At 44.2% G+C, this 24576-nt stretch overlaps 2 protein-coding genes across 8 annotated transcripts in view; one reads left to right on the top strand and one right to left on the bottom strand.

Annotated features, from left to right (window-relative positions):
• Positions 1 to 4208: 4208 nt before the first annotated feature.
• MTRF1 (mitochondrial translation release factor 1) lies at positions 4209 to 24376 on the bottom strand. Of its 4 annotated transcripts, none has more exons than XM_065627851.1 (10): positions 18849 to 19010; positions 15585 to 16055; positions 11519 to 11610; positions 10606 to 10687; positions 10267 to 10374; positions 10009 to 10181; positions 8743 to 8860; positions 7431 to 7567; positions 5688 to 5786; positions 4209 to 4439 (listed from the first exon to the last, which is right to left on the bottom strand). In XM_065627851.1, exons 1-10 carry the CDS (start codon positions 18940 to 18942, stop codon positions 4320 to 4322), a joined length of 1494 nt encoding a protein of 497 aa, XP_065483923.1. In that variant the 5' UTR covers positions 18943 to 19010; the 3' UTR covers positions 4209 to 4319. The 4 variants fall into 4 exon arrangements, with proteins under 4 accessions (XP_065483923.1, XP_065483934.1, XP_065483956.1 ...); XM_065627862.1 differs by lacking the exon at positions 18849 to 19010 and adding an exon at positions 24296 to 24376 and having other exon boundaries at positions 4211 to 4439; XM_065627884.1 differs by lacking the exon at positions 18849 to 19010 and adding an exon at positions 23916 to 24049 and having other exon boundaries at positions 4211 to 4439.
• The window catches only part of NAA16 (N-alpha-acetyltransferase 16, NatA auxiliary subunit), a 64523-nt gene continuing 63963 nt past the window's right edge, over positions 24017 to 24576 (top strand). For 3 of the 4 annotated variants that reach the window (XM_065627810.1, XM_065627819.1, XM_065627835.1), the window contains exon 1: positions 24017 to 24350. In XM_065627810.1, the coding sequence (XP_065483882.1) occupies positions 24297 to 24350 (54 nt within the window). In that variant the 5' untranslated portion in view covers positions 24017 to 24296. The remainder of the gene's footprint in view (positions 24351 to 24576) is intronic. The other variant, XM_065627827.1, reaches the window with a different exon arrangement.

Here is a 24576-nt window from a genome sequence, read left to right on the forward strand (position 1 = left end):
AGGGGTGTTCTTAGGCAGAAGGTAAGATGGCATAGAAAGGGCTCCTTCTAGGCTCAGCTTAAGTCTGCTGTCATTCTTTGCAGAGTGCGGCGCTGCCGCTCGAGACCTCGGCAGGGAAATGAAAGATCCGGGAACGACGTCTCATGCCAGTCACCAGGAGCTGAACAGAGATGGAGCTGGGGCCTTGCGCCAGCTGCAGCATCGCATCCACGGGTAAGGTCTGAGTTACACGCACGGATGTGGATGACAGCGGCTGAACATGAGCCAGCAGTGTGCCCGGGGGGCCAAAAAGGCCAACAGCATCCTGGCTTGTGTCAGGAATAGTGTGGCCAGCAGGACTAGGGCAGGGATTGTCCCCCTGTACTCAGCACTGGGGAGGCCCCACCTCGAATCCTGTGTTCAGTTTTGGGCCCCTCACTACAGGAAAGACATTGGGGTGCTGGAGAGAGTTCAGAGAAGGGCAACAGGGCTGGTGAGGGGCCTGGAGCACCAGTCTGATGAGGAGCAGCTGAGGGAGCTGGGGCTGTTCAGCCTGGAGAAAAGGAGGCTGAGGGGAGACCTGATCGCTGTCTGCAACTGCCTGAAAGGAGGTTGGAGCATGGAGGGGGTTGGTCTCTTCTGCCAAGTAACAAGTGTTAGGACAAGAGGAAATGGCCTCAAGTTGTGCCAGGGGAGGTTTAGGTGGGATGTTAGGAAAAGCTTCTTCACCCAGAGGGTGGTGGACACTGGAACAGGCTCCCCAGGGAGGTGTCACGGCCCCAAGCCTGACAGTGTTCAAGAAGAGTGTCCAGTGCAGGGCAACGAAGATGGTGAAGGGAGTGGAGCATCTCCCTTAGGAGGAAAGGCTGAGGGAGCTGGGTCTCTTTAGCTTGGAGAAGAGGAGACTGAGGGGTGACCTCATTAATGTTTATAAATATATAAAGGGTGAGTGTCATAAGGATGGAGCCAGACTCTTCTCAGTGACAACTGGTGATAGGACAAGGGGCAATGGGTACAAACTGGAACACAGGAGGTTCCACTTAAATTTGAGAAGAAACTTCTTCTCAGTGAGGGTGCCAGAGCCCTGGAACAGGCTGCCCAGGGAGGTTGTGGAGTCTCCTTCTCTGGAGACATTCAAAACCCACCTGGACGCCTTCTGTGTAACCTCATCTGGGTGTTCCTGCCCTGGCAGGGGGATTGGACTGGATGATCTTTCGAGGTCCCTTCCAATCCCTGACATTCTGTGATTCTGTGTGATTCTGTGAAGAGACTGGACAACACCCTCAGACACGTGGTGTGACCTGTGGGGTTGTCCTGTGCAGGGACAGGAGTTGGACTCGATGATCCTTGTGGGTCCCTTCCAGCTCAGGACATTCTGTGATTCTGTGAAAACCCCGGCTTTGGAGTTGGTCGAATGCTGCACACCGGCTACATTTCCCTGAGCGATTTGGGCCCTCCTGAGTTTCGCCTTTTTTCTGGGGTTAACTGATTTAGCGTGAGCAAGGCATTGGAACAGGCTGCCCAGGGAAGTGGTGGAGTCACCACCCCTGGAGGTGTTTAAAAAGCGTTTAGATGAGGTTCATAGGGACACGGTTTAGTGGTGGATTTGATGGTGCCATGCTAACAGTTGGACTTGATGATCTTAAAGGTCTTTTCCAACCAAAACAATTCCATGATTCTGTGATTGTGAGGGGAAGCCAGGCAGACAGGTGGTATTTTGTTCTGTTTGTTGTAACACTATTTGACAATGAAATACCAAGCTGCAGGAGGCTGTTCCTACCAGATGAACCTGCTGCTGCTCTGCTCTCCCACAAACACTTGTGCTGCCTTTAGGGGCTCTGCTGCCTTCCCAGGAGCCGCTTTCCCTTTCCTTTTCCTCCCTGTGCTTTGTTACCGTAATTTTTCCTGCTAGTGGTTTCACTGCTGAAAGTCAGGGTTGCTTGTAGAGACTGAAAAGCCCAAGTTCAGAGTATTCCATCCTGAAAGCGCCTCAGAGATGGCACGGTTACATGCCACATCCCTCTCTCGAGCACAAGTGCCAGCCCACAGCCAAACCCCAGCGCATTCTGTCAGTTCTTACATCCCGCAGAAAGACTGGGGTGGAAGAACTTGGGGAAAAAAAGAAAAAAGGCTTTAAATAATGCTTCGTAAGTTAGGAGAAAACACTGGTTCGAGTAATGCTTTGTCAACGAGGAGAAGCAAATATATCTGGTTTTAGTAAAACAATGTGCCACAAGCAACAACCTGTCTACTCTGCGTCAGATTCTCTGTTACTGAGCACAGCAGTATTCTGCTGCCTCACACGCAGGTGTGAGCAGGTGCGGGATAAGCTTTTTAAGACAAAGATCCTTCAGAATGTCCTGCAACAAGCTCAGAGAAAGGATTTAGCTGCTAAATTTCAATGCCTGCATTGGGGATGTCTAAAAATCAAGGGGAGCTGCCTTCTGCTTTCCCCTTTCTCATCGCTCCACACAAAACCATCAACAACAAAGAAGGGCTAAAGGAAATTAATGAGCTTTGCTGCAAGTATCCCTAAGGTCCTGCAGTCACAACACGACCATCTTTCTTCCAGTAACATAAAAGCGAGGCTCAATTTTTAAGTGTTTCAATAATTTTTCACAGTAAAGAACTTCACGGGCGTTAATCAAGCCTGGAAGCACAATCCGATCGTTTTAAAGGTGCACTTTGTAAGAAGTTTCTAAGACTCTTCAAGATACATAATTAATAAAATAAATTGGTTTGCATCACGAAAGTATGTTAATTGGATAAGCGTGTACTGGGTACTCTCTATTACAGCTGATAATATTAGTTATTGCCAGCCTGTCAGCACAGCACAAGTATAAGCTGAGTTGTTTATCTTCCTGGAGGTCTTTGTGTGCAAATGAATCTAAGTCATATGGTTGTAATATGACTCACGGAGCTATAAACTAATAAAACCAAACCAAAACAAAAACAAAACAAAAAAAACCCCAGCCAAACAAAAAAACCTAAAAAACCCCAAACAAACACCAAATCAAAAAACAAACCCCAAAAAACCCCACCAGCATACACCAGCCAAAACCCAAAAGCTTTTGCAATTGGTGTTGGAAACAAGTAAAAAATTGTCAGAAAAAGTTTGTTTGTGCATGCTTATCAACAAAAGAACTGAAAAATAATTCCAGAATTGAGAAACAGCATAGTTTTACTGTTTTCTTCCTGGTACAAATTCTTTCTTAATATAGCTGAAAAAAATTAAAGCTGTAGTTTGTTATATATACAGTAGTAAATACTTCGCCAATTAGAAGAACTTAGTGTTGAAATAACTTATATTTTCTCAGTCCTGTTTCATTCATGATTCTAAAATAAATGTGTAAATGTAAATCAACCACAAGGCGTAATTTAAATGGTAACAAGGAATTGATTCCTCACATTCAGAAGATGGTGCAGAACAGCTTTACAGCGTGACCTGGGAAGAGCGGGATAAGATCCAGCAGAAGTCGAGCTGGTTCCACAAAGCACCTGCAGATTTTTTTGTCGCATGAAACACATGCGTGTTCCTGAATCGCTGCTCATGTTCCCCAAGGCATCAGGGCAGAGACTGAATTCCAGAGCCACCCCACCTGCTGAAGAGCATCTACACTATGAACTCGTTTTCTCTACCAAGAAGCGGGGAGGTACCTGTCACCACTGCTGAACTCCTTCCAGAATCTCATCTATTTATTCTGAAAACGGAACATGTATTTTTACACCCAACCAGAACACGTCATCCAGACCCACCCTAAGATGACCCAAGAATGGCTGGAAGAAAACTTCTCAAGATTCTGGCCCCTTGCCTGAGATCACTCCTTTTACTTTTGTATATTCACTCTAAAAAAATAAAGCATTGTAATCCAGAGTTATTTTTAAGTGACTACATTTAGGAAGCTCACCCAAACAATGGCTAAAAATATGTAGTATTCATGAGTCCAGATTCTAGGCTATCTTTGGGGAGGTTAGGTTCTTTCACCTGGAGAGGAACATCTCCCACCCCCAAACCAAAACGTGCACTGTGTGGTATTTCTTCTGCTCCATCACCGTGATTCTGTATCTTTCCAGCTGCAATACAGTCAAGAGAAGGACCGGCTTAACAAAGCCTTGCTGCCAAGACAGAAGGTGTGTGCGCACAGTACTCCAAGCTTGCTCTTTTCTGCTAGAACTGCAAAAATAAAATTGACCCATTTGCACCAAAATATAAAAGAAGAGTAGTATCACACACTGAAAAATGGGCATAGATTTTAATCAATCTATCATCTAACAAACGCATCCGTTTTATTTTGCTAGTGAACACAACATTCCTGCTTTGAATGTACACAAGGTCTTCATCAGCTTCCTCCTTCTAAGGCCTGCAAATTTTCTAGATATTCAGTGACGGCCTCTATCTCAGCGAACTCCAGCAGTCTGTTGATTAACTTGTCCAGCGCTTCTTTCCCACACAGAATTTCCTGTGAAAAAAGTTAACACCAGACAAGAGCATTACTGACTGTACATCAGTGCTATTCTGAAACGCTGACTGCCTGGACGCCTTCCTGTGTAACCTCATCTGGGTGTTCCTGCTGTGGCAGGGGGATTGGACTGGATGATCTTTCGAGGTCCCTTCCAATCCCTGACATTCTGTGATTCTGTGACTGGTGCCTTCCCGCCACACTTTCACGTAACCCACGCACTCACATGAAAATCCCCTAGTGAGAACAATCAAGGATGGAGGGACCGAATTCAAAATACTGTTTTTCATGCCAAGAACTCGTTTGTTTTGCAAGCAAAGCTTCACTAACTTTTGTTAGGCAGTTTGTGGTTTCAGTTTCACTCAAGAAAAGTATCTGGTTCCCAGCAGTAACTGAAAAGCTTAACTAAAAGAAGACATTTTTATACAGTCATGGATCTTCTTCCCATTCTCCCCCCTCATGGTATTTGTCTACCTGCTCCCCACTACACTAAATATGTGCCAGTCCATATTCAGCATGCTCTGTGTTCTCTGAAGTTACCCAGGACATCTCTGGGTACGGTTCAAAAAGTGTCACTTCTTATGCAACAGCAGTTACAGTAAATAGGATACCCACATCACAATACTGAAGGGTCATCCTAAATCCTGTCCTAAAATTCAAAACATTTTCATATACTTAACAAGCAAAAATGCATTATTAGGTATTTGCTTCCCTGTAAAAATCAACAAATAATATTCAAGCCACATGAAGATATTTACTCAGAAATAAGATTATGAGGTAATCTTAAAATGAAAGCATTCGGTGTGGATTGCGAGGCAAACACAAAGGAAAGTTTTACTTCGCTCTGTCATTAGGAGGAGGAGGAAAGACTGGCTTAAAAACAAAAAGTCCTTCGTGTCAGGCTTTTCTTCTGGATGTACTAAGCTTCAAGAATCTCAATGTCACTTGCCTGGTTTGTCAGAGGGGCTCACAGAGCACTACAGGCTTGATCATTTTTCACTTATACAGTAAAAGAAAAATACACAGAGAAGTAGGCCAGTGAGTTACACCCTCTGCCAGTCAACTTTAACACTACCCTACAACAAGGAAGAAAAGAAAGTTTAAGCTTTCTAAATCTCTGATGTTCTGTCTGAGCACAACTGGCTATCTGATTTCCTCATATATTAAATTGTTCTCCCAAGGTTTAGCTTTTCTTCTTATGGTGCATGTAAGTATCTAAATTTTAAAACTCTTATAAGCAACCGTTACCTTGATATTGCGCGCGTCATACGAGATCCTGTGGTCAGTGACTCTGTCCTGGGTGAAGTTGTAAGTACGAATTCTCTCTGACTGGGCTCTTGTTCCCAACTGTAGTGAAACAGCAAAAACCAAATTCTACTGCATTGTTTAAAAAAAAAAATCAACTACTACTCTAAACCAGAATAAACTTTAATGCATCAGCCTGTTTCACCTACAAACCCAGTGGTCACTGACTCAGCAGATATATATATATTTTTTTTAATATTGTGGTATTACTAAATTGTATTATTTGTGATTCTGTATCACAGACCAAGTTTTCACATGCTCCAGCACCTCCAGTACACTCTGTCCCAGCTCTGCAGCTGAAAAATTACGTAACTCTCAAAAGTCACATAAGGCAAGAGATGTGTCTAGACGTGTCCTTAGTTCGAAAATGCAAGAGTGTTCTTCTTTTCTTGGGGGGGTTGTAGCTCCCACAAAAAATTTAAAGTAGGCACTGTTAGTAACAGAAGCAGCACAGTCAACACGTAGCACAGCAGTTCCACGAACGTTTGGCTGTCGGAATTTAGCACTGAAGAGGAGTATATTGAGACTACAAAGAGTAGTCCTCTAGTGGTAAAGCGCAAGAGCGCAAGCAAGTCTGAAAGTTTTAAAGCAGAACTCCAAATGTGGCATGGCTGTGTGGTTAAATGCTTTATTCAAATGGAGAGTTAAATGCTGAAAACTGCTTAGAGAAATGGGTGTCTGCTTTAGTGGACTTTTCAAAAAATTTCATCTGCACCCACATGTATATTTCAAAACACAGAAGCTACTGAATATATTCTGAAACATCAGGAAGGGTAATTCACTTTTGCCTGGTTTTCTACACTATTCATATAAATGTACCTCTAAGTTCTTTATGCAGCTTGGAAGACTCTCAAACTAAAATTAACAACAAAGTATACATAAATATTAATAACAAAAGATAAATGGTTCACCGCTTGCAATTACTGAGTTAATAACCTGCAGGAACAATATATTCAAATAAAACCTGAGATCAGTCATTAAAGCTGGACACTCCAGAGTACTGAATAATTCTGTGATTCTGAAGTATTTTTATTCCTGTTGATCACTGTTGAAGTCTGCACCAAAAATGGGGAAATACTCAAAGAACGGGAAAAGAATGATAGCATGGTTCAAGATAAAAGCACATTTTGCAGCACAACTTGAAGTTGTTTCTTCCATAAAAGGTTACCTAAACCACAGCAAATACACTGTTACCTAACCGTGAAGTGGCAGGATTGTTTATATGTTTTTGTCATTCAAAATCTCTGTATGATCTTATAAAATACTTTGGTTTAGAAACGGGTAAAAATACAACTCGGAGAACTTCCGATCCTCGTTTTCATGGAGAAGAACTCTTTACTGCTGCTCCAGCTATGTAACTCTGGCCTTAATGGGGATTTAATACATGACGTTGAGCATTGCTTTTTTGATAATTCCAGCTGTAGCCTTGTGACTCTTTCCAGCTACAGTGGATGTCTTTTTTTCATTTCCTGAGAAGTCTACACTAGCGTTGAAGTGGGCTAAGTAAAAAAATAGACTTACCATTTTAAAGCAGACTCACTGTCTTAATGTACAAGATTCTCCTTGGTAAGCACAACTGGTTAGACACATACACGTGCACTTGCTCTGTCACTGTCACTCAAAAAGACCAGAAACAAACCTGCAGCACGGCACTCTCTCCAAATTTCAGCAACCACACGCTCTCACCTGCAGTTTTCTGGCGCTCTGCTCTTGACTGAGTTGTTTTTCAGTGACCTGCTGGTACAGCTTCGCTCTCAGTGTCCGCAGAGCCATTTCCTTGTTCAGCTGCTGTGACCGCTCCTGCTGGCACTCAACTGCTAGTCCTGTACGGAGAGATTCAGGAAGAGCTCTGATCAAAAGCCCATTATAACAAAGAACAAACAAGCTAAATTAATTCTAACACATTAGGGAAATGAAAGCTTCTGGAGTGCTGGAGGATAAAAAGTCATTTTAACACGCTAGCCAGAACCATTCATATGTTTTTAAACAGCTGCACCAGGGGCTTTGTTCAGTGATACAGAAAAGTCAGGGATATTTTAAAATTTCATGAAGCAAACAAGTCTCTGACATTGCCTTTAGAAAATGAATTAACTACAATCACCTACCGCATGTTAAAAATGTAATTTGCACAGCCCACAGAAGCACGTTTAAAACAGTGTAACACCAGTCTTTAAAGTCTTAGTCTAGATAAGCTCTTGGAGATTGGAAATTCATTATTATAGCAGAGAAGGGTGTCTAAACAATACTGGCACATCTTTAACTTAATTATGAATAATAACATAAAGTAAAATAAAGGTCTTTAAAAGAAATATAGTATTTATTTTTATTTCTCATTTGATTTCTGAAATAAAAAGGCATATAGGAAACAGCTGTTTTCAGGTCACTACTGGAATTTCCTGTGCCTGAAGAGGTTCTGCACCCAGACAGACAGAAGCCCACTACATTCCAATAAAAACAAATCCTGAGAAAGACAGAACGGTCCAGTCCATACACTACCTTCCCATCGGTATACATTTTCCTTCCTGCGCAACATACGACAGCATCATCTAGTACTGAATAAAAATCTTCAAGCCTCCTTTTTTCTCAGTCATGGAACCACACGGGTTCCAGCCGGGCAAAGCACACCCTCGGTTGCTGATGGCCATTACTCCCGAAGGCACAGAGCACACAGCATGAATTATTTACATCTTCCATCCCATCCCTGTCACCCTCCATTTGTCCTTTCATCCTTCAAAGACAGTGTATTAATTACACACTCCCTCTGAAGACAAAACTGGCATAATAGCAACACACTGACCATTATGCCACTGGGACGTATCCCTTTTCTCACACGTTGCCTTGCTAGAAAAGAGACAGGGCCAGGAGGCGCCACCTCCTTTTTCTGGCTTAAGGCCCAACCCTGCAAACTCACTCTGAGAGGCAACTTGCAGGATCACAAACTTTCTCTTCAGGAAACAAATTTAGGGTGATTAGGAGTATGAAATACAGCCGGACTTACCTGTGGGAAGGTGTACAATTCTTACAGCACTATCAGTTTTGTTAACGTGTTGCCCTCCTGCTCCTTTGGCCCTGAATGTATCTATACGCAAATCTTTGGGATCCACTTTAACATCAACCTAGAATCAAAGAAAATTGCTATTTTCTGCTCATTCTAAAAATATTTTGAATGTAAATGACACTTGGTTTAAAAAAAAAAAGTCAATTCTCAAAATATTGTTCCTTTACAACTGCTCCTGAGTAACAGCTATAATTATTATACTTTAAAAAAATACATTGTCAAATACATCTGCAAAGCAAGTGATGCTTTTAGTATTTCACTTATTTTTTCAAACTCTCACTCCAGGTCCTTCACAAAACAAGGCGTGTGTGAAACAAAACAAAATCAACTTTTTGTAAAACCACTAGCTCTGGCAAGGAGACTAAGAAATAAGCAAATAATCAAAAGCTACTTCTGAATAGCAGTGCAAGTCATGAGTCAAGCCTGAGTGATTCTTGCAACAGTGCTTAAAAATATCTGAGGAAAAAGTGGGTGTATCCAGATCCAAGTAAGGATTGCAGCATTGGAAATATGAGTCCGTGATGACCTAGACCATAGTTTGAGCTCAGCATATGGGAAAAGAACGTGCAGATCTGCTCAATGCTGCACAGAAAGCATTACAAGGAACCAGGAGAACTTGAAGGGGAAGCTGTGGGATCTGTTTTTTGTTTATTTTGCATGTAAATTGCTGGTTTAATTGAGAACTGTATCAGTGAGATCTCAGACTAGCCCACACACTCATTCAAATTCAAATCAGACTGTCCTTGATTTAACAGAGGAGGACACCAATAATTTACATGAGGAAAAAAAAAAAAAAGGACCTGCAGAATCACATTATTATGCAACACTGCATATTTTCTTGGATATATTCCCCATCTTAATACATGACGTAACTTAAAATTGGCATACTCATAGTAAACATCTTGGTGAGTACTGGGGCTGGAACACTCACTGAAATGATCATTGATTTACACGCCATTTCGAGCAATAGCAAATCTCTGCAAGGTTCCTCCTGATGACCCATTGAACCACATAAGGTACAGAGCCAAGGGCTATCACCGTCCAGAGTCACAGAACTCGGGGTTCACTTGCTGGGACTCGCACAAAGCGCTTGGGTATCACTAAAATCCCAAAATAGTAACATGGTTTTAAATAACATCTACTCCAATGCCAAAACGGGTTAGCAGGGATGCACCACCTTACCACCCCGATTAACAGTTCGTTTACCTCCTCTGGCTGAGGGAGGACAATAACTGACATTGTCCCAGTGTGAATACGCTGCATTCTTGACGACAGGCCCGTCTCGGGGATTCGCTGGACTCGATGAGTCCCTCCTTCATATTTCAGATGCCTGTAGACATCATCTCCGGTAATATGAGCAGTGGCGTGATGCAGCCCACCTAGAGAGGCAAATAATGTGTGACGCACGCAGCACAGAAACACAGCTTTTCATTTCTTAGCGGAGCGTCTGAAGAACTACAGTACCTATCTCAGCCGGCGTGTAGTTCACAACGTCAAAGGTCCAACGTTTATAGTCTGCATAGTTCTGGTACATCTCAAACATTTCTTTAGTGAACTGTTGGCAGATGTCTCCTAAAAATATAAAGGCACTACAACATAAATAGCAGTTCACAGAATGGCAGCCACCAGCTTTTAGTTTTAGCTTCAACTCTAACCACAGTCATTAGACAGATTAACACTCTTCTTTAGAAAGCATTGATTTATAGTATTCAAGTACAAAAAGGCATTAAGAATAACCCATTAGAGGTTTAATAAAGTTGGATGGATGTCTGAAGTACTCTCTACTGTGGGGACTTCGCTGACCTCCAGTTGTTCTGCCAGCTGTCACTTCTAATATGACAGGACTTCTATCGTATTTTTCCTTTGGCACTAGAAGCTGGAAAAGCTGAAAAGGAAAAAAAAAAAAAAAAAGAGAATGTCATTATCTCCTTCATGACTCTGTATCTCCTCTTAATCAAAGTTACAGCCAGCCATCACAACTGCCACAGCTGGAGTGCACACAACCACGAATTTCTTTTGGCACCTAGTAAGTAGGACTAAAAACTGTCCAATGGCTGTTGCATCTCAGTGCAGTCAGTGTGGAAACAGCATGTGCTGGTGCATCCACAGGAAAACTAGCTGAAAATTCATGCCTGCAAAGTCAGGTGCCAGGTCACCCACCCCAACTACCTACAAACACAAAGTTATTAGCTACAACCCAGCCAATCTTTACATTAATCTTATTTTTCAGAAAGTCCCATTTCATATTATTTCAATCTGAACGTAGAAAGGAGCCCAAACATAGAGCTCTCCACTGAATCGTTTCAGCTTCTCTGTTTATAATTAATTTCCCCACTCATGGGGTGCTGTCAGCTGAAAATGAAAGACTGCAACTTCCAATCAGAAATCTTTCAAGAATGCATGCTCTGCTGCCACAAACAGTTACCAGGATGTCATGTCAGGTCTCAAGAGTACAGGCTCACCATTTTTTTAATCCCCTTCAGCATAAGAAGACAGACAAGCAAGTGAGCAAGCATGATTAAAATAATAAGCTTCTAAGACATAATTGTCAGTAAGTTTACTAATAATTAATGTTGCCACTTCTTTTTAGGGAGAATACAGAAGCTGGACTTCTGTTTCATTAAATGCAAGTGTCAGAGTCTACTGGTAATATCACAAAGGAGTATTTTTTTGACATCTTTATTTACAAAGCTGTGTAACTTTACCTCAGGCTCACCTTTCTGCACAACATGTTGAATTTTTTATCCAGGGTTTCCTTCTCTTCTAAGGCAAGCTGTAGAAGTTGTTTTTCATCTCTGCTGTCTAGCTCTAAATTCCAGCAACAGGAATAGATGTTAGCCAGTCTCACCTAGCTCAGAGCAAATTGTAACACAGCTGTCTCAAGACATGCATTGCAGCACATAAAAGCTTGCAGTTGCATTTTGCCAGTGTGAAACATCAAATAAGAGCAGCCCAAGCCAGGATGCATGTTGCTAACTAGTTGATACCTTTCAGGTATGCTGGAAGGAGTAGTGGATATCTTACCTCTCAATCTCTACCTTCCGGCTCAAAGTCTGCACCAAATAGATGCCAGTCGCACCTGACAGTTACTCACTCTCAGTTATACTGATGGTTCTGTCACAAGGATTGAATGTCCAGGGGTAAATCCACAAATGAATTTGACAAAATATGTCAAAAACATGCCTGCAGTCCAGAATTGCCTCAGTTTCCTCATGCAACACATTTTGTTTTTTCTAGACTTGCCCAGAAACACACATATATTCAACAATTTGTTACCGAGTAAGATGAGCATTACAAATACAGGTATGATGATAATAATGAGGTTTCTGCCTCTGTCTCCTGCTCTTCAAGAGATCAATGAGATGTGGGAGTCATGGATACAAGTCATTGGGATGCAGGAGACCTCACTCCGTCTCTTTGCTTTGCTTGAGGAGATTCCCTTCCCTTCTCTTCAGCACGTAAGATCACAATCTGGATTAGTGTGTCAGTTTTGAGCTCCCCAGTACAAGCAAGGCATGGAAATACTGGAGTGAGTCTAGCTGAGAAACACCAAGATGGTCACAGGCTGGAGGAAGGACGTATGAGAAGCAGCTGAGAAAACTGTGTTTATTCAGCCTTAAGAAAAGCAGGCAAAGGGGAAGTTTCTTCATCAGGTACATCTACCTAACAGAAAGACACTGTAAAGACAGAGACAGATTCTATATCGTGATAAAAGGAGACATAAGCTGGAATATTGGAAATTCTGATTAGATAACGGGAAAACTATTTGGACCCTAAGAGTGGTCAGACTCTGGAACAGGGGCTCAGAGAGGCTGTAGGATCACTGTCCTTGGATATATTCCAAACTCAACTGGACAAGGTGTGGACAACCTGCTTTAACTAGTCCTGCTTTGAGTAGGATATCAGACCAAACAACCAGAGGTCCCCTTCAAACTAAATTATTTTATGATTCTGTAATTTGATTGCCCATTCCCACATTTTAGAGCTTACTATCAAACCAGGAAACATTCTCAATTAAAGCTAACAGAAGCTCCAAACCTTTTCTGCTATGAAGGCTCCAGTTTACAATAATTAAAGATGCCGATCAGTTAGTACACATACAGATCATACACTAAGTAGAAATTTGGAAGACAAAACCCCTTTCCTTTTCATCTTTCTTACCGGTGTTCTACCAGCTGAGGAGCAGCTCTGTTAATTATCTCATCAGAAAGGTAACCAATTCAACTCACCGAAAGAAAAAAAATACGGGTCTGGTTAAATAAATGCATGTATTTTACCATTCCAAATGGAACTAGACTTAATTTACAACTGGACAATTACCAACACTAATGGGGGAAGACAGCTTTGAACAGCTGGGAGTGAGAGTGAGGGAAGAAAGCAACAAAGGGGAAAATAAAGCATTATGCCTTGTGGCCAGCATGGAAACCATAGGTTTGCTTCAGATGCAGCGTAAAATCAGACAGGCGGTAGCCGAACACATCTCCTCGTCTTGCACACCCAGTGACCAACCCCTCCTGTCCCATCGCCTGAGCTCTGGAACCTGCCGCAGGAATCAGGTACCTCCAAGGCAGGAGCAAGGACCGTGGGCTCCACATCTCCGGGCATCTGGACACGGACACACAGACACTTGTGCCCCCAGCAGTGAGTCTTAAGAACTAAATGGGCTGGGGTGTTGAACCAGCTTTCTGTGCTGGGCAAGGACAGCAGCAGCTCCTCTGTATCATGGGTTTTAATTTATGCTCTGGGTCTTTTTTTTTTTTACTAAAATAAAAGATGGAAGATCAACATTTGAGCCTGGCATCCTGTGTACATAAGGCAAGAACTGTATCAGTTTCCCTATCAGTGTGTTACAACTCTAACCGAAAGCTGGTACTGAATCAGAGGCTTCTAGTTGGTCCAAAAAGCATAATTATTGATCAGTTAGAAAAACAGAATCAAACTGACTATCGCTATAAGAACAGTCTGGTGGTGACCAACGAGCTCAGGGTTCAAAGGACTGGTGTCCCACTCCCACCTCCCTGCAAACCTGACCTGTAAGAATTCACTTAATCCACCCTGTGGCTCAGACCACCAGTGGAAAACTGGGAATGAATATTTTCCTGCTTCACCAAGTGTTGCAAAAATAAAATCCTACAGCAATTGTACAGAATTCAGGCACTATAGAGAAGAGGGTCAGTTAGTGAGTTGAACAGAAAACAAAGAGCAGTCAAATGAAGGGGACGTCTGTGTTTTAACTTGGCCACACGATAAACAGTACAAATAGAATAATTTGGCTCCATTTAATTAATTTATTGGCTGTAATTTTCTTTCATACTTTCCCCCCCTTCTTTTAACTAGAATTCATTCTATTCATCCACATAATAATTTATGGAATTAGAAAAAATCTTCATTATATTTACCTGATCCAAAAATAGCCCTTTTAAAGTTGAAGTATGAATTTTCCAGTGTTTTCTTAACACTAACTCTTCCAAGCACATTTCTTTTTCGGCATTAAATTTTTGTCCCTCCTCACCTTCACTCCTTTTCCTCTTTCTCCAGGGAAGAGAACTTGAAAGGGCTTGGTATTAAAATATTTTCAATAACCACCACTTTATCCAAAAGCACAAACATCTATTTATTCCTAAAAGTAAAGAATGTAAATGTTTTCTACCTTTCTAAACAAGTTACATTTTTAGCAGCTTTATTTCAATATGGCTTTTACTGTTTTGCAAACACCCTTTGGTTCTCTCTCTGAAAAGCACCGTGAACTTCCATGCCACCCCCCGTTTACACCTCTGGTTACACATTCCTCCCGTCCTCTGCTCTTCCCTCGCTTCACTTGTTCACTATAAGCCCCATCCTCTCCAGGCAAACGTTTCCCTCTCTTGGCTTAATAACCACCGGTGTAGCGGAATGGATGACATTTTTTCTTTCCTACCATGTGCACCTCTTCACACTTTCAACAATGTTTTTTTCTCAAAATGTTGCACTGTTGCTTATTTTGTAAATTCTTTTACTCCTTGTGTGCTTTCTTGCTCCTGAACATTATCAGAAACAGGAACATTTTTAAACTCTCTTTTACCTCAACTTCTACTATAGCAGAGTGCTTAAAAGCAGCAGCTTCTTAGACAACCACTAATTTTTATTCCTTGAAGGACTCCTCAAACATTTTCAAAGAAATATTAACTTTTGCCATTTAAATTGGAGGCTGACAATTCAGGGCCTAATGAAAGTTCACGTAATTTGCTCAATAAATACCAATGAACTGGCTAGATGGAATCCCATTTTAAATGACATAGGGGAAGTCTGCAGCTATCAAATGTATCACAGAATCACAGAATGTTAGGGATTGGAAGGGACCTCGAAAGATCATCTAGTCCAATGCCCCTGCCAGAGCAGGAACACCCAGATGAGGTTACACAGGAAGGCGTCCAGGTGGGTATTTGGCTAGCTTATTCTTTTCTCCTTCAGTTCAAACAGCTCTTGGTTCTACCAAAAAACCATCTTAAACCAAACATTTCCAAACCATTTCTGCTGGACAGATAGCCCTGAGATTCCAGACAATCCCCACTCTCCCAAGTTGGCTGTATTAAGACCTCAAACTGAAGTGAGGCGAGATGAAAACTGGAAGGACGTGCTGGATGCAGAAACTCTGACAACACACAAGCTCCCAGGAGCAGGCAGGACCAGAGAGTGCTCCAGGGCTGGCTTAACTTATTTGAAAGCTTTCCCCAAAGGCTGGGCAATTAAGTTAATCACAAGCAAAGCTACTGTTTTGAAACAGGTAGATGTGTTCTCCTTACCTCTGCACATTGCTTCTAACTCCTGAACTTCCCTTTCAGCCTCTTTGATTTCTTGAAATGCAGCTGCAATGGGGGACAGATCAGCACATCTTCTCCTCAGGGTTTTCTGCTCAAAGTCATTTATTGAGTCAGCATTTAACAGATGACTGATCTGCTGGTATTCCTTGCTTAGGGTCTCCAGGTACTTCTGCACAGCCCCATGCTTCCACAATGCCTGAGAATCCTGATGTATTTTCCTACACCGACTGACAAACAACAGAGTGAATCCAGCTGTGTCCAAAAAAGATTTTGACCTCCAAAATCCACAGTTGTGCAGTCCCACCACATAACTTATCTTCTTTGCAACAGGAGGGAGGAGACAGCTGTGAAGTTGACCGTGACAGCAGCAGTTGGCAAGCATGCTCTTGAAAAGACAGGCACTTCGGAAAGGTTTCATTTTGTTCCTTATTTTTCCATCACCTGAAATTAAAACTAGACAGTACACAGACCAGTGTTATTAATCTGGAAAAAGAGAGCATTCTATTAAAGAAAAAAAAAAGAAAATAAAATCACGACAAGAACTGTATCAAGGCCAAATCCTGTTTTTGATTACACCAACACAAATGCAACTGTCACAGACAAAACTGTTCCTGTTTTAGTCCTGAGTTAAACCAGAAACTCTTATCAGCACCATTGTACTGACTGAGGGTCAGAAAGGGTCTCTTCTCTCACCTCCTCAGTTTATTTATGCTGTGGAAAAGCTACTGTAGATGCAGCTTTACAGACAACAGTTTCATTTTGCCGTACGTCTCATTGGAAAAATCCTTACTGGGAGAAGAAAAATGTTGCTGAGAGAAGACAAATCTATACTAGAGGTACAGAATTCTACATAGAGAATGTATGGAATGTCCAGAATTATGTGCAAAATTATACCCACTACCACAACAGTAACATAACTTTGGCAGGAGGACATTAGTAAATTCAACCTGACCTTGCAACAGGTTCATCAACGGGACTACAATACACCTGCAAGAAATTACTAATCCATATATGTTCTATGTAAGACAAGGGAACAGTGCTTTACGTCTCCTGTGTACTCATTCCCATGATATATTTACATGTAAGTGTTATATACATTTTCTATCCAAAAAGTGAGCAAGAAGCTGCTGCTGTTGCTCTAGAAAAGATCTTTCCTTCTTCATTTTGTATCATCAACGTTGCAAACTACGTTATGAATACTTACTGTGCTCTACAAATCTATACAGGAGTACAAAGGTCTACCAAGAGGACTAAATTGAAATAATTTGTATTCCATGACCACTCACACAGAAAAAGTATAACAAATAAACACGCCTCAATATCTCCGCCAGTGCCATAATCCCATCTGTGTACTGATTTTTACAAGAAAAAGTGGGTCCAGAGAGAGCATGAAACTTTTGCAACAGGATCTCTCTGAAACATACGCTTTGGTTGTCTGACACAATTATTTTTTACTCATCAGTGACAAGACCTTCTGTGCACCTTCAAGCGTTTTATTAACAAATTACTACAATATTCTAACTACTCAACCCACCCATTATCCTCACCTATTTACTTTCACCCATTTGTCCACAATGAAGAAAGAGCAAGATGCAGTAAAACAAGGAATAATGCGTCTGGCTTGCCTGAGTGTCTGTTTCACTACCCCCAGAAGGAGGGAAGGACTTTTATTCTACTTCTGCACTTTCCTCAGACTCCCCAGCCGGCAGGTGCTGTCAAACCCACAGCAGCGACTTCAGGACCGCTTTAATCTACAGAAATCCAGTGGTACCCCCCATGGATTGCTCTAGTGGCTGGCTGTAGCAGAGGGATCACATTCCCTTCAGCAGCATCACAGCATAAGGCTCAAATCCGGCTCATCAGCTCCAACCCTGGATTTAGTTGCTCAGGGGCACACGTGGACTCGACCCCAAATAGACCTAATTCTGCTGGTGATGCTGGAGTCACTCCAGGCCCGTATGCCCCATTGCCATTTGGTCAAGTGCTAACCGTCGTTAACTCATTTTTAAAATATTAATGCTATATTTTATCTCAATTAATTAAACAAACATATTCATTATAGCCATCCAACTGTTTTTTTACTGGCGTAGTTAAGAAGCAATGTACTGAACTCATAACAGATTTGTAGTATTGTTCTGCCTGAGCTCTCATAAAATAAAAATTATTGGTTTAAAATGCCTAAAAAAACCCGAAGTAATGGCATGACACAGAGGTTATAATCTCCTTTTCAGAGGGATGTTGCCACGTTACATTTGTGCAGAAATAAGCACACATAAAACTTTTACAGAGCTATGAGCAGTAGATGACCTATTAACTGCTTTCCCGACCATATTTTAATAACTTTGCAATGTGACAGAATTACCCCTTGCATATCACAAATCAAATCTAGCACGGGAAAGCAACAACCGTAATTGCCTTATTTAAAAACAAAACAAAACAAAAAAATCCAAAACCAAACCAATCAAACAGAAAAAAAACCAAACAAACAAAACCCAAAACACCATTACAATTTCCAGACACAAAATAGTTGTCAAGCATTGTGACCGCCTTAAGAGGTTTCAAAAATCATTTCTAACAATTAAAAAAACCGCTATTAACTCTACGCAAATTACCTCAGATACGTTAAGAATACGCGGGCACACGGCGGGGACCGTGTAACTCACCTCGGCCTCCCCGCACAGCTTCCCAGGGCAAACCCCCCCGGAGCCGCGCTCCGAGTCCCCCTGGCTGCACTCCCCCGTTGCGGGGTTCGGGGCTTATGGGGCAGGCAGGGGCAGGCAAGGGACAGGCAGGGGCAGGCAAGGGACAGGCAAGGGACAGGCAAGGGGCAGGCAAGGGGCAGGCAAGGGGCAGGCAAGGGGCAGGCAAGGGAAGGCAAGGGAAGGCAAGGGAAGGCAGGGGAAGGCAGGGGCAGGCAGGGGCAGGCAGGGGCAGGCAGGGGCAGGCAGGGGCAGGCAGGGGCAGGCAGGGGCAGGGAAGAGAAGGCAAGGGAAGGCAGGGGCAGGCAGGGGCAGGCAGGGGCAGGCAAGGGAAGGCAGGGGCAGGCAGGGGCAGGCAAGGGAAGGCAGGGGCAGGCAGGGGCAGGGAAGGGAAGGCAGGGACAGGCAGGGACAGGCAGGGACAGGCAGGGACAGGCAGGGACAGGCAGGGACAGCCGGCGCTGACGCGGCGGCGGAGCGCGGCCGTGAGGGACGAGGGAGGCTCCGCTCCTTTCCCCAGCACCCCTGAGTGAACCCCGGCACTCACCCTCCGCAGACCCCGGCCCCGGCCGGATCCTGCCCGAGCCGGCGAGGCCACGGCAGACGGGAAGTAGAGCGGAAGGACTCCCCAGTCCCAGCATGCCCGAGAAACAAGGCGGCTCCCGGGCCGCGCCGGCCCCGGCCTCCGGCACCAGCGGGACCCGCAGGCGGGGCGGACCCGCAGCGCTGGAGCGGCGCTCCGGGGAAAAGCGGAGTTGGCTTCGCGCTGTGAAACGCGAGCCCCGAAATAAAAAGTGGGGAAGGCGACCCTAAAAGTAGGTCTTCCATTTTCGGCATCTTCCTCACTGCTGCGCAGCAGCACACCCCAACTACAAGGAAGAAAAAGCAAGAGTAACAACAAATGTGTCCAACTGTGTCCAACTTCTAAGCTGTTACATTTCACACACATTTCCCTGTATTTTCCCCAAAGCATGGGCTTAAAATACATCTTGTTTCAAATTTGGTTATTCAAAGATTAGTTTCTGAGAAGTTTGCATAAAACAGTGAGTTCTACGTTATCTCAAAGCTCACTGTTCACTTATATATTTAAAATGAATTATTACTATGTTACTAGTTATATGAATAGACATAACCATTCATATTATCATTAAGCCCATAGGATGCAGCTTCCTAATATGGTATGGTTCAAAACATACTATGTATATGCACATTTAAATATATAATATTAAACAGATTACACAACTACATCTCTAATTATATCTGTATTTTAAAAAGACTGAAGTAACATGGGGTTTTTATAATACTTATAATCACCCAAAAAGTCAACTTTCTTACTCTTTGCTATGTATGATACAGGAGGGAAATGTATTCAGACCCAAGATTAAAAATTTTGCTTCTTGAAACTGTTTTATGTTACATGTATCACTTGCACTGAGAAGTCATTCTTCTGACATTTGCTTTATTTCAGTAACTTTGCCCACCTCTTTTATATTTCAGGAAGTCTAGCCCTGCTGTAAATGCATTAAAACCCACTGGGTTCAGAGTTTCTTTCTTCCCAGCTACTGTCATTCAACAGGATTTTAAAAGGGTAAAAATTTGGGTTTTGGCACATATAGCATCGCCAGGGGTTTGGTGAGGTAAATATTCCAGAAGACTGAAAATGAGACTGATAGTGAGGATTTGGATCAAACCTCATCAGCACATGAATGACAACTAACGGCCTGGTTAGATCTGAGGACAGATCCTGTCTCCATCCTCTGGGACAGAAGGCAAGGCAGACAGATCAAAAGGCTCTTCCAGAGAACAGGACCCACCCCAGAGTTGATCCAATCTACAAAAGGGCCACAGCAAAGAGCACCCCGAAACCTGGCGGGCGCTTCCCCACGCCTGAGCTTGCTGTGCCATGCAGTGACAGATGCCATTGTCCAGATGCTGTCCCCACCTCGCAACGCTCTTCTTCCACTGTGACTTACTCTGCACTGGAAGAAAATAATAAAATTATCCTCACATTGGGACTGTGAACATACAATCTGATACTTAAAAATCTTGGGAAGGTAACCTAAGGGAGGACAACTGAGAAGCTAATAAGGACATGAAAACTGTAAGCGGACCACGCACCTAAAAATTTATTTTAAAATAAGAAGGTAGGCGAAGGAAAATCAGATCAGCCTCTATTCCAGCCAGTAATAGTCCTTACATTAAATCCTCTAATTAAAAGCGATCATGATTCAGTTTTTATTATGCCTTGCAGGCAAATTCTTTAACTCAAGCGTGCAAATAGAGACTGTAACAAACTCTGAGCCCTCCCTAGTAGGCAGCAGACCATGCAGGGACCACAGGGCCAAGACAAGGGCTAGACTCCCTGCTGACAGTGGGGTTGCCAGACACACCATCAACTGCAGGACCTAGTCCATGCATCTCATATTAAAAACATATAAGATACGCTCTTTTCCCATGTTTACTGTATGCTTTTAGAATGCCGGATGGGAATCGGGTACAAAGGATGCAAAATCCCGTTGCTGTTTGTGCTTCCAGCTCCCTCATAGTTTGATGCCTTACAACCTGCGTGGCCGAAGCAGCTGCCTATGGAGCCGGCAAGGATCGAGGGTTGCAGGGTGAAGGCTGCTTGGGGCAGGTGCTACCACCTTCCCCCGCCACCATGGCAGCACCAGGGACATTGGGTGCAGGAGGGAAGAGTGACAGCATTAGTACAGCAAGGCTTCAAGGCTTTGGGAATAGAATCATAGAATTGTTTCTGTTGGAAAAGACCTTTAAGATCATAGAGTCCAAACATTAACCTAGCACTGCCAAGTCCACCTCTAAAGCATGTCCCTAAGAACCTCATGGTGGTCCTGTACTTTAAAATCTGGCAATCCTAACCTGCCAGTTCCTTTAGAAAGTGGAAGCAATGAAATGGCTCATCAGACAAAACAGGCTCCGGGCCTTACGCTGTGCTTGGCTTGACAGCAGGTCCCTGCCCACATGGAGGCCCTTTTCCACTCAGAGGGCCCTAAGTGGGTTTAGCGATCTGCAAGCACCGTGCCACGACTTCTCCAGACACCAACTGATGTTGACAAGTCATGGAGTAAAGTGAGAGACGCAGCAAAATCCCAAGCTTGTTGTAATGTATGTTACTTTGTTCCCCCCTTTTGACCCAAATAGTTTGTCAACAGAATTCTGGATTCTGTTCTGTTTGAAGGAAAAACTGCTGACAGAATCATACGCGTCTTGAATACAGTCCTGTTTAGTAACAAAGCCTGTAGACAGAGTTTTGTTTTGCCCAGCACAGTAGGATTAAATGACAAGAAGTTTTCTTGACTGCGCTCCCAAACCTCACTTTCAACTAGAGCTCTGCCTCCCCCAAAAGCTCCTTTGTTTATTCTCTCCTAGTTAGTCTACAAGCGTTTCTTTTATTACCTCCTTGCTTTCCTTGTCTTGCTGCTTTTAACACAGATTTTTAATACAGGCACATGTCTAAATGCAGATCGAACCCCTGCCTTTTATTTGCAATTTGCCTATTTTCAGACAGTGTTCTTTCCAGCATTTGGGCTAGCAGAAAACAGAGACCTTTAGTTGTCAAGAACAGCCTTGTTGCTTCAGGCCAAAGGTCCACCTAGAACAATATTTGCCTGACCACCTTGGAGATGCACCTGTTTATCACTCAGCCTAACCGGAGGCATACTGTGCCTTTTGCCAAGACAGAAAACTAGAGTTGATAAAGTCAAGGTTTCAGATAGTTATAAAAAGTGCTAAATACACGCTGTGGTGCAAACAGGCTCTGAAAATGATGCAGCGGGGCAAAGTCAAATTGGCCATCTTTGTCAACAGTACTCCTGCTTTGAAAAAATCAGATACTGAATACCGCAGTACTACACCGTGCAGCAGAAAGAACAGTGAATTGGGTACAGCATGTGGAAAATGTATATACTGCTATCAGTGATCCAGGCAACTAACATCATTAGAAGCACCATGGAACAAAAAAAGGCGACAAATAAACACAATGAAGATATTCCTTCTGTGAAGAAACTTATTACAGACCATACATCTAAAGAGATGAACAAAACAACACCCAGAACAACCACCATGCACAAAAACACTGCCCATAAACTGATGCTCAGCAAAGAAGAACTAGGAATGTATACGCCATACTTCTTCAGTACTTTCCTTCCTTTTGCCATTTTCACCTCAGGAGGCTTCCTGAGCCTACCACATCTTTTCTTTTTCTAATTAGTAGTTCCCAAGTTAGGCCATCATCCAATCTACTCTATTCCAAGAAATTGTCCACTCTCTTGTTACCTCCTTTAGCCTGAAAGGAAAGCAGCTATCACGCCCACCAGCTTCAGTAAGGCTTGTGACAAGTCAAAGACACGCTGCTTGGGATCCTCAGTGAAATAGTCACCTGCTTTATGTGTAACCAAATAAAATACATTAAGTACACACGTTTTCTAATTGGCTTTTTATATACTATTTTCCACACACTTGCTTTACTGTGGATATCTATCACATTCATAATCTGGGATGGTAGGTAGATAACCATATTAATGTCAAAATTAATATCCTTTTTAAACATACAAAAATATAAATAAAATTTTAAAGGGTAATTACATAAACAGAGATTCTAGTTGAAGCTAATTTTTTTCCCCTGTAAGATGGTCTTTTTAATTGGTCGTAACTTTGACAGTTTAACCAATTGTCCTGCTAAGTAAATGCCCCAGGCCGTGTGGTTTTAGTGGTTCTGGTTGGGTTTTTTTGCTGTTGTTTTTTAACTTTTTGCAAAGATTAAGAACAATTTCTGGGAATAACAAGAAGAAAAATTTATTTCCAAAAAGACCTTAAAACCTCCTTCGGCGAAGGAGCAAAGCCATGAATAAACGCTTAGTGTTCTAAGCATGCACGATAGCGCTGGGAAGTTTTACATAACCAACTGCTGGGAAAAAAAAAAAAAAAAAGCATTAATGCAATAGATGACATCCCCGCTTGCTCAAAGTCTGCCTGCGAAGTTTGCTGTTGTTCCCCTCCATAGCAGGCAGGGCACCGCGGGCGCGCAGCCTCACAGCCCTGCAGCTCGCAGACACCTCGCTCGCTCTCTGCCAACAATACCTCCCAGGCTTTCGGGCAGCCTGGCTCTACCAAAACACCCGCTCAAGCGAGCTGCTGGGCTGGCGGCCACCGAAACTCGGTTGCCAGGGGCAGGGAAGCGGGACAGCGAGCACACAAAGGAGACTTTTCTGCCCTCCCAGCCACGGCCCGGAGAGGCCAAACGCTGCAGAACCCTCCGCAGCCCGGTAGCGGAACCCCCGACGCGTCAACAACCCGTGACTGGGGCCGTGGGCGAGCGGGAATCGTTGATTTTTTTTTTCCTTTTTTTTTGATATTTTTTTTTTTTTTTTACACCCTCCGCGTCGGGACCCCCCTTCCCCCTCCTCCCGCCGGGGCGTTGCCGAGGGCTCCGCTCCTCAGGGCCGCCCGCCCCGCACCTCACGGCAGGTAACTCCCCTCAGCGCCGCCGAGAGGGGAAGAGCTACGGCCAGCAAACCAAGCCGCCCCTCAGGCCGGGTGAGCAGAGGGGATAACGGGGAAGGCGCCCGGCGAAGCCCCGCACGCCACAACTCACCGCGGAGGAGGGTGCGGGTGTGAGGGGGGAAGCAGCGGGGGAGCGCCGCTGCGCCTGCGCGGAGGGGACCCCGGCTGCCATTTTGCAGCGTCAGCCAGGCGGCGAGGCCTCCCCGGCAGCTGCGCAGAGGGGCCGCGATCGCACGCAGCGGCGGAGGGAGCCGGCGGGGAGGGCGGTGCAGGCCAATGAGTTAAAGAGCCGCCGCCGCCGCTCGGGCAGGAGTCGCGTCGCCGCTGCCCCGCGGAGTTCGGGGTTTTCCTTCCCTCCTTGCCCACCCCACCCCTCCTCGTCCTCTCCCTCCTACCGACAGCCGCCTCTCCCGGGCCGCCCCCGCCAGCCTTCCCTCCCTCCCGCCGTGCCTGCCCCGGGGCCGCCCGCACCATGCCGTCCGTGCCGCTGCCGCCCAAGGAGAGCAACCTCTTCAAGCGGATCCTGGTGAGCCGCCAGTCCCGCTCCTCTCTCTCTCTCCCCCCCCCTTCCGCCGGCGCTTCTCCCTTCTCCCCACTCTCGCACGCCGGCCTTGCTCGCTGCCCTCCGCCCCGCGGGTTACTTCGCCCGCTGCCGGAGTTGGCTCCAGCCGAGCGAAAAAGGATGCGGTGGCCGCGCTCGCCCGGGGGGAGCCGGGGCTGCCGCCGCCGCCTCCTCGTCCCGGTTCGTCCTC

This window comes from Caloenas nicobarica, chromosome 1, assembly GCF_036013445.1.
Source record: "Caloenas nicobarica isolate bCalNic1 chromosome 1, bCalNic1.hap1, whole genome shotgun sequence".
NCBI lineage: Eukaryota > Metazoa > Chordata > Aves > Columbiformes > Columbidae > Caloenas > Caloenas nicobarica.